This window comes from Falco rusticolus, chromosome 1, assembly GCF_015220075.1.
Source record: "Falco rusticolus isolate bFalRus1 chromosome 1, bFalRus1.pri, whole genome shotgun sequence".
Lineage (NCBI taxonomy): Eukaryota > Metazoa > Chordata > Aves > Falconiformes > Falconidae > Falco > Falco rusticolus.
The window spans coordinates 34834549-34842644 of NC_051187.1; the positions used below are offsets into that span (position 1 = coordinate 34834549).

The 8096-nt window shown below is 59.4% G+C and overlaps 1 protein-coding gene across 2 annotated transcripts; it reads left to right on the top strand.

Moving 5' to 3' along the window:
* The first annotated feature begins 191 nt into the window (after positions 1-191).
* On the top strand, positions 192-6995 carry TESC (tescalcin). Of its 2 annotated transcripts, none has more exons than XR_005104021.1 (8): positions 192-368; positions 4238-4307; positions 5354-5434; positions 5671-5810; positions 5896-5957; positions 6028-6182; positions 6577-6624; positions 6727-6793. XR_005104021.1 is itself a non-coding variant. In XM_037386307.1 (8 exons), the coding sequence occupies exons 1-8, from the start codon at positions 311-313 to the stop codon at positions 6802-6804; spliced, it is 645 nt and encodes a 214-aa protein (XP_037242204.1). In that variant the 5' UTR covers positions 198-310; the 3' UTR covers positions 6805-6995. The 2 variants fall into 2 exon arrangements, 1 of the variants encoding a protein (XP_037242204.1); XM_037386307.1 differs by having other exon boundaries at positions 198-368; positions 6028-6135; positions 6727-6995.
* The last annotated feature ends 1101 nt before the right edge of the window (positions 6996-8096 follow it).

The window sequence follows — 8096 nt, forward strand, 5'->3', positions numbered from 1 at the left end:
GAGCGGGCACGACCAGCTGCTTCAAGTGCCACCAGCGCATGAAGGAGCAGCCCCGGCTCCCAGAGGGTCCCATCCACACCGCCACCCCCTCCCCGCCCCCCCGCTCCCCTCCCGCCCCCGGGGGTGGGGCTGTTAACTCTGGAACCTAACGACGGCGCGGCGGCGGGGAGCTCAGGGACCCGGGGGAGCCGCGCCACCGCCGCCGCCGCCTCCCTCCCGGTGGCGCCCGCCCTTATAAGCGGCGGCGGCGGCGGAGCGCGGTGCGGCGGCCCGCGGCGCTGCCTCCCGGCACGGCCCGGCCCGGCCCGGCATGGGCTCCGCGCACTCCGTGCCCGCCGAGATGCGGGAGCTGGCGGACAGGACCGGCTGTGAGTATCGCCCGCCCCTCCCCCGCTCTGAGCGGCCTGGGGGCACCCTGGCCGGGCCCTGCCCGCTGCGCACCCCCCCACCCCGGGGGGGGGACCGGCTGGCCTAGTCCGCAGGGGACGTGTCACCGCGGGGAGGGGGTGCAGGCGTGTCACTCGGGGGATGGAGGGGGCTGTGGGGGCATGGCACTGGGGGATGGTGTGGGGAAAGGAGCGGGATGCAGGCGTGTTGCCAGGGGCAGGGGGGATGCAGCTGTGTCACCCACAGGGATGCACCCACGCACCCCCGTGCCGCACTTCATGCCAGGGCGTCGAGCGCGCACACGTGTGAGCCCCGGCGGCACTTTGCCCACCCACACTGCTAGTGCAAGGAATTGTCCCCACAGGGCTGTTTTGCCCAGGAGCCAGCGCTGCCATCCAGTGATGCTCTTGGGGCTGGGATGGTGCACAGCAGCCGGTGGTGCAGGGGGAAGGGACCAGTGGGCTGGGGTCTGCAGTGGGGCTGTGGCCTAGGGCTCCACGCAGGGCTCGGTGCATGTGTTGTGACCCCCTGGGAAGTGTCATCACTCCAGGATGCCCCGGGACATGGCCAGCTCTGGGCACAGAGGTCGGGATGCTCCTGCCTGGTTCCTCCAGCCCCTGCCATACTGGGAGCAGGCTGGGATGGGGGCAGGCTGGAGGGCAGCAGCTCTGCCCGCGGCCAAAGGATGCGCTGGGGCTGAGAGGGTCCAGCAGTTCTTCCCAGCCCTGCCACTGACCCCATGGTCACCTCTTCCTTCCTCCTCTCACTCCTCCTCCCCCAATAAGGGCTGAGCACCCCACTGGGCACCCCACGATCTCAGCCCTCCCCATGGGCAGGTGCCTGGGGAGTCCCTGGGATGCGAGGGTGGTGAGGAGGTTTTGGGCACCACCTTGGCCTGGGGATGCTGCCAGGCAAGTGCAGCCAGGCTGGCTGCAGCAGGCAGCTCCCACGCAGGCAGCGCTGCCCGTCGGCCTTTCCCGAGCACCTGCCCGTGGGAGGCACCTGCCTGACGCCCGAGTGCCCCCATGAATCAGTCCCTGAGAAGGGTTTACAAAGGCAACACCTAAAAAAGTTTCATCGAAACCAGAGGTCAGCAGGAGGGAGGAGTGCGGTGACCCCGTGCCACCACCAAGGCACATGTAGCGTGCTGCTGGCAGGCTTCACTGGGCTCCCGCCGCGCTGCGGCTGCTGCTAGAAAAACCTGGGCAATGCAAGGGGTTTTTTACAGGCTTGCTGCTGCAGTAGGCCTCCCTGCAGGTCCCCAGGATGTGCCCATGGTGTGTTCCCTTGCCTTCTTGCCGACTGCAGCCCAGAAGCTGCAGGAGCACCGGCAGCTGCCTGCTCAGGGCCGTCGGGGCTGGTCCCCATCCCTGCTGCCACGTGCTTGGTCACAAAGCTGCAGCAGAGGCATCTGTCTGGTGCCAAAGGGGCTCTTCCCAGGACAATGAGACCTTTTCCTGCACCAAGGCTGGTCCTGCAAGGCAAAACACCACACAGGGAGGGCAGCGTGGGGCTGAGTCCCTCCGGTGCATCTCTTCCCCAAGGGATGCCCTCTGCCATAGGCTGGAAAACGGCAAACCCAGTGCCCTTCGGTTTAAACACCATTTTTTTCCCCTGTAGCGTAGGTTGCTGTGCTTGGACACGGGCCTGCAGCATCAGAGCACTGAGGATGTTTCTCAGCGCCACGAGCAGCCCCTGCTGCCCTTGCGCTAGTCCTCCTTGCAGGAAAGCCTTTGCCCTTTGTGCAGGTGCAGCTTTTTCTCTGGAAAGCAGTTGAGCACTGCCGCTCTTCGCAGGGCAGTGCGGTCCTCGGAGACCTGCCAGCACTGCAGCCCTGTGCTGCAGCTCAGAGCTGGGGGAGGAAGACCTGGGTTTGGGGAAAGAGGGAGGAAGAGCCCTCTTTTTTGCCTTGTGGCTGTGGGCTGGATGTGGAGCTGGGCTGGACTGATCATGAGCATCCAGCCAGCGACCCCTGTGTTTCGTCATGTCAGTGTCCGGGACATTTTTCTGAAAGATCAAAGACTTTGGTGTGCATTCAAGTCCCAGATGCTGAAGGCTTAGTGGCCCAGCTGCTCCCATGGTGATGGTGATGTTGTCAAGGGAGAAAGTGAAAGGTCACTTCTTCATGGCCAAAACTGGAAAATCTGGACTTCACATCCAGAGAAAATTTCCTTGTGTGTGTGGACAGCAGCAGAGCACCAGCCAGAGAGGGATTAGGGAAAATAAACATCATTTGGGTGAATCAGTGGTACCCATGCAGCCAGGCATCACTGCCTGCACGCCAGCGGGTTCAGAGGGGGACCCCCCCAAAGCCCATCCAGGGGCTTAAATGGCCTCATCCTGCAAAGGGGCTGGCAGCTGCCAGCGCAGGCAGAGAGCCGGGGCAGGCACAGAGCCCCAGCAACAAGCACAGATGGGTTTTCCAGTCCATTAATAGAGGTCTGTAAATGCTCAGCCTTACTGATCAATACAGCTTCTATTTCAAGGCTGCGAAACAACAGTCAGAAGCAGAGCAAAGGACATTATTTAAACATAATAAAAGAGAGAGAGGGAGCCAGGCAGCAAGCACACCAGCTCAGCATTGACCTGTTGTCTTTCAGCTGCCACAATTAACCATTTGCAACCCTTCAATTATAGTTTAACATGCTTTTATCTTTCTCCACACTGCTGGGAAAGGCTCGTGACCAACTGCTGGTGCAGCCCTGCCTCATGCCCAGCTCTGGGCCAGGGCCGCAGCGAGCGCGTGGGTCAAGCTGGCGCCCAGACAGACTCCACCAGCTCGTGCAAACAGAGCTGCAAGGCACTTCCCTGGCTCCTGGGAATGGTTACTGTCAATATTTGTACGAGAGAGTCCTGCTCTGCATGTCTTCGGAGGGTTGTAGAGCATGGTTACAGCCTGTAGAGAATAGCTGGGGAAAAAATAAAATAACCTGTGTCAGGGGATTAAGGAGGTGAAAAGATGCTGCTGAGCCTCATGTTGTAACCTCAGCGCTTGTGGGTTTCAAAGCAAGGCTGCTGGGCTGCCTGCTTCCAGCCCCTGCCCCAGGCCGATGCTCCAGCAGCACCCACCTTGGTAGCTCGTGGCTCCCCGGTGCCCCAGCTCCCCCCAGGAAGCAGCAGCCAGGCTTTGCTTCTTGGGTGCCACTGGCATCTCCATGTTCAGCCTTTCCTCCGCCCTGCCAAAGCACAGGTAGCTGCTGTCAGCTTTGAGTTTTCTGTTTTTTTTCATGTTTCCTGTCACCCGGAGCACACGAACCTCCCCATGTCCCAGGCTGAGATGTGCTCCCTGGGCACGGCTCCTGCCCGTGGTGGCAGCAAACCCCGAATTAAATGGTCAAGCCTGTTTGAAGGCTCTGCTGCCAAGGATCCTGAACTGGGGAGGGTGGGATCCTGCGGTGCCATGCCCTGCCATGCAGTCTGGGCCAGGGGAGTTTCTGCAGACCAGGACTAGTGATAAACCAGCCTTTGGCATCGCCCTGTCACCCTCCAGCAGTGAGAAAGGGGCAGAGCACGTGGGGACTGGCACAGCAAGGTGGACCTTGCAGGGCTGCATAAAGCCATCAAAGGGAAAAGGGCACAGGTACAACTGTGCCAAGGCGTGCCCAAGACACTGCTCCACTGCCTGGGGTGGGGTGGGAGCCGGCAGCCTTTTGGCTGTTGCCAGATGGGGTGGGCTTTGGTGGTGTCCCCAGGGAACAAGCTTTGCAGCAGGTTTGGGTGCCCACCAGTCTCCTCATGTTACTGGGCAGGACCTGAGGTCTGCAGATGGGTGTCCCAGGGGTGTCCCAAGGGCTGCCCAGTGTCCAGGGAGCTCACCTGCCCCTGTCACCTTCCTCTTTTCCCCCAACAGTCACCTCTGAACAGATCGAGCACCTGCACCGGCGATTCAAGCAGCTGAGCCAGGACCAGCTAACAATCCGGTACGGCGCTTCCATCTCCACCGCCGAGGCAATACCTGCCCTGCTGGGAGCTGCCCACAGCATCACCTGCAGCACCTGCCTTCCCTGGGCTGCTGGGGGGTGCCCCGCCAGGACACCCAGCTCCCTGGGCTGCGAGGACAAGCGTGTCCTTCCCAGCCATCCCACAGCCGTGCCGCACTGACTTTCTGCCATGTGGCATTGCAAATAATATGGGGAAAAACAAGCGGTGACGCAGTGGCATGAGAGCAAGGTTGCTCCCACCGAACATCCCACTTCCCCCAGCTTTAAAATCAGTTCTGGGGAGGGCAGTGAAAAGTCCCTATGCAGCAGCTATGGTGGGATTTGCAGTTGTCCTTTTCCCCCTCCTCGGCATCTGTGCAGGCACCAAAGCCGTGACTCTGCTTCCTCGGGAAAGCTCTGGCACGTCCCACCAGCTTCGCCAGCCATGCGAGGAGCCAGCACGGGCCAGGGAGCCCAGCTGCCCTCGGCTTCCCCCCCCGCCAGAGATTATTTCTTGGCTCATTTGCTTTATAAAAAGTTGATAGCGAACGACGAGCACAGGCTCAACCTGGTGCCTGTGCACACAACACAGGGTGGCAGCAGGATGCAGAGGGACGGTGCAGGGCAGAGGAAGCCGATGGCGGGGGGGACAGCAGGAGCTACTTCTGTCACCTTGTCAAGTCCCATTCGGGACCTGATTCCTGGGAAAACTCTTTGAAAACCGGGCAGCTGATTGCAGGCTGAGCCACGAAAGAGCTCCAGCATCGGCCTCAAGTTGTTGTGTCCCAGTGCTTCCCAAAGACCCATTTTAGTGGGGACAGAAATCCCCCCTAGCTGCACCAAGCAGAGGCCAATGCGGCAGCACAGCTGCCTTTCAGTCTGAATTGAGGCAAAGAGGGGTTTTCATGCAAAACCTTGTCTTTCTTCTCATGATCGCTTTGGAAAAATGAGGTTGGAGCTTCTGCTCCAGCCCTTCAGTGACTGTCACAGCATCTCCCTCCTCTGCGGCTCCCTCACGCTTTGGGCTGTCTCTGTTTCCTTTGCAGCAAGGAGAATTTTGACAGCATCCCCGATCTGGAGTTCAATCCCATTAGGGGGAAAATTGTCCATGCCTTTTTCGACAAGCGGTAAGAACATCCCCAGCATCGTGGGGAGGGTCGGGGTAATGGGTTTATCCTCTGAAAGCAGAACGTGGCTGGACAAAGAGCTTCTCCCTAAAGGCTGGGATGGAGCCAGGGTGAAAACTAGGTATTTAAGCTGAGTCTTAGGGAAAACCCAGTCCTAAAGCTTCGCTCTGGCAGGCGGCCAGGGTGGGGGGGTGGGGGTCCTGGCTGCCTGTCACTGGTGGCTCCACTCTTGGCAGGAACTTGCGGCAGGAGTCGGATGGGCTGGCGGACGAGATAAACTTCGAAGACTTCCTGACCATCATGTCCTACTTCAGACCCATCGAGATGAACATGGATGAGGAGCAGCTCGATCGATTCCGGAAAGAGAAACTCAAATGTGAGGCTTTCCCAAAGCCCAGGGCACTGGGGGTTGGGTGGAAGGGGCTCCCCTCACCCTGCCATACTCCTCTCATCCCTCCCAGTCCTCTTCCATATGTACGACTCGGACCATGACGGGAAGATCACGCTGCAGGAGTACAGAAATGTAACGTATGGTCCCTCCCGCCCCAACAACACTGAATTCCTGGCCTGGGCTTTGACCCGCTGCCTTGTAGGTGGTGGAGGAGCTGCTGTCAGGAAACCCCCACCTGGAGAAGGAGTCGGCACGGTCCATCGCCGACGGGGCCATGATGGAGGCAGCCAGCATCTGTGTGGGACAAATGGTGGGAGCCGGTTCCTTGCTCTGCCGTGGCACAGAGGCACCGTGATGGTATCAAAAATGGGGCCGGAAGGTGTCCTTCCTGTCTGGGGCATCTCCGCTGTCCCTGGGCTGCTTTGGCTGAAGAAGATTATTTTTTTTTTGCAGGCAGCAGCTTTCAGGGGTTTTGTTTTCCATTAAAAGAGCCCAGGGAGGATAAGCAAACAGCACCCCATAAAGCACCATCCTCAGTGCTTAGGGCTTTAGTGTTTATAAAAAGGGCAGCTCCTTGCAGCCGTGGTGGTTCTGGGAACCAGTTTTGGGCTGGCCATGGGTCACAGCGTGGGGCCAGTGCTGTGCCTGTGGGAGACATGTCCCACAGCCCCTGGGGATGCACCCAGTGCCCCGAGGCCCCCACCCCATCAGCACGGGCCAGCTGTAATGTTTTCTTTCTCACTGCACACAGGGGCCGGACCAGGTGTACGAGGGCATCACCTTCGAAGACTTCCTTAAGGTTGGTGGCATCTGCGCTTGTCTCTCCAGGGGGAGGGTGACAGGCTGTCACAGGGACCTGGGTGTTTGGCCCCCCGCCCCGCTCACCCCCTTCGCCTTGCAGATGTGGCAGGGGATTGACATCGAAACTAAGATGCATGTCCGCTTCCTCAACATGGAGACCATCGCGCACTGCTACTGACCTCAGCTCCCTCCTGACATGCCAAGGAGGAAGAGGAGGAGGAAGAGGGAGGACTCTGCAGCAGCTCCATGTTCCTGGCACCAAGCGCTTCGTACCCGCCTGCGTGCCTGTCCCGCAGTGGGGCTGCCTTCTACTCTCTAGAAACATAAGAGGCTTTTATCTGTAATAAAATATTTCTCTTTTTACTCCTTGCTGAGAAATACTCTGTCCATCCATCACCCAGGGCCTGGTGGGGTGTCCTCCTGTGCAGAAAGCCTCCACAAATTCTGGTGTCCCTGTAAATCTGAATTTTTAGCCTCTGCCATGTGCTGCTCTGAGGAAGGAGCTGCCCAGCTCATGCTGTGAGACCCCGATCCCCATGCCATGGGGAGTGTGTGCAGGCAGGAATGGGGATGCTGGGGGGCAGGAGATGAAGGCAGCATCCTCAGCACCTGGAAGAAAAATCACATCCTGCTCTGCATCCCACAAGATGCTGAAGCCAGAGAAAGTGGCAGCAGCACAAGGAATAACCCCAATTTATACCAAAACCAGCCACCTTGGCCGCACCTGCTGGCCGGAGCCAGGCAGGAGGGGCCGTGTGGGACCATGCTGGGACCCAGGCTTTGCAATCGGCATCCCCCATCGAGGCTGGGCCGCAGGCAGCAGGGATGCAGGGACATGGAGACGTGGGCTCCTGGCAGCCGGGCGGCTCCTGCCCCCACATGTTCCCGCTAGAACACGGCACCGGAGATAAGGGTTTGTTTACTGGTATTAATAACTGGATGGCTCGAGGCAGATTTCTGTCTCTAAGGCAGCCTGAGCTGGGAAGGGAGGGGGAGAAAAAAGGGCAATGGTTATTTTTAGAAAAGCTGGAAAGATTTGTTTGTTTTTTCAAAAATAGCTTCCCCTGGTGACATGTATGCTCGATGGAAAAAAAAACCCCGCTGCAGCAAGCAGACAGCAGTGCATGAGTAAAGGTGCAGGGAGCAACGGATGTGCAGCCACACACAGCCCCGGCATCAGCCCCCTCTGTCCCCACGGGCAGCGAGTGCCTAGCATCTCCCTGGCTCAGTGAATGAACAGTTTCTCCTTCTGCTCCGCATTAGTGAGGGCTTCTGCACTGCCCAGGCATTCCCCCACTGAGGGCACAGCTATGGACTTGCCCTTGCAAGGTTTTGCAGCTTTGCCCCTCTAAACCCCCCCGCACTCCATTCACAGCTGCTGGAGCACAGCCCCGGCACCGGAGCAGCTCTTCAGAGCCCGCAGCAGGAGAGCAGCAGCCCAGTGAAGGACAGCCCTTCCCTGCAATGCAG

Coding starts and splice junctions, on each gene's coding strand:
- TESC (XM_037386307.1), top strand. CDS start 311: ATGGGCTCCGCGCACTCCGTGCCCGCCGAGATGCGGGAGCTGGCGGAC. Junction 4,308..5,353: donor CAGGACCAGCTAACAATCCG/GTACGGCGCTTC, acceptor TTTCCTTTGCAG/CAAGGAGAATTTTGACAGCA. Junction 6,625..6,726: donor CCTTCGAAGACTTCCTTAAG/GTTGGTGGCATC, acceptor TTCGCCTTGCAG/ATGTGGCAGGGGATTGACAT.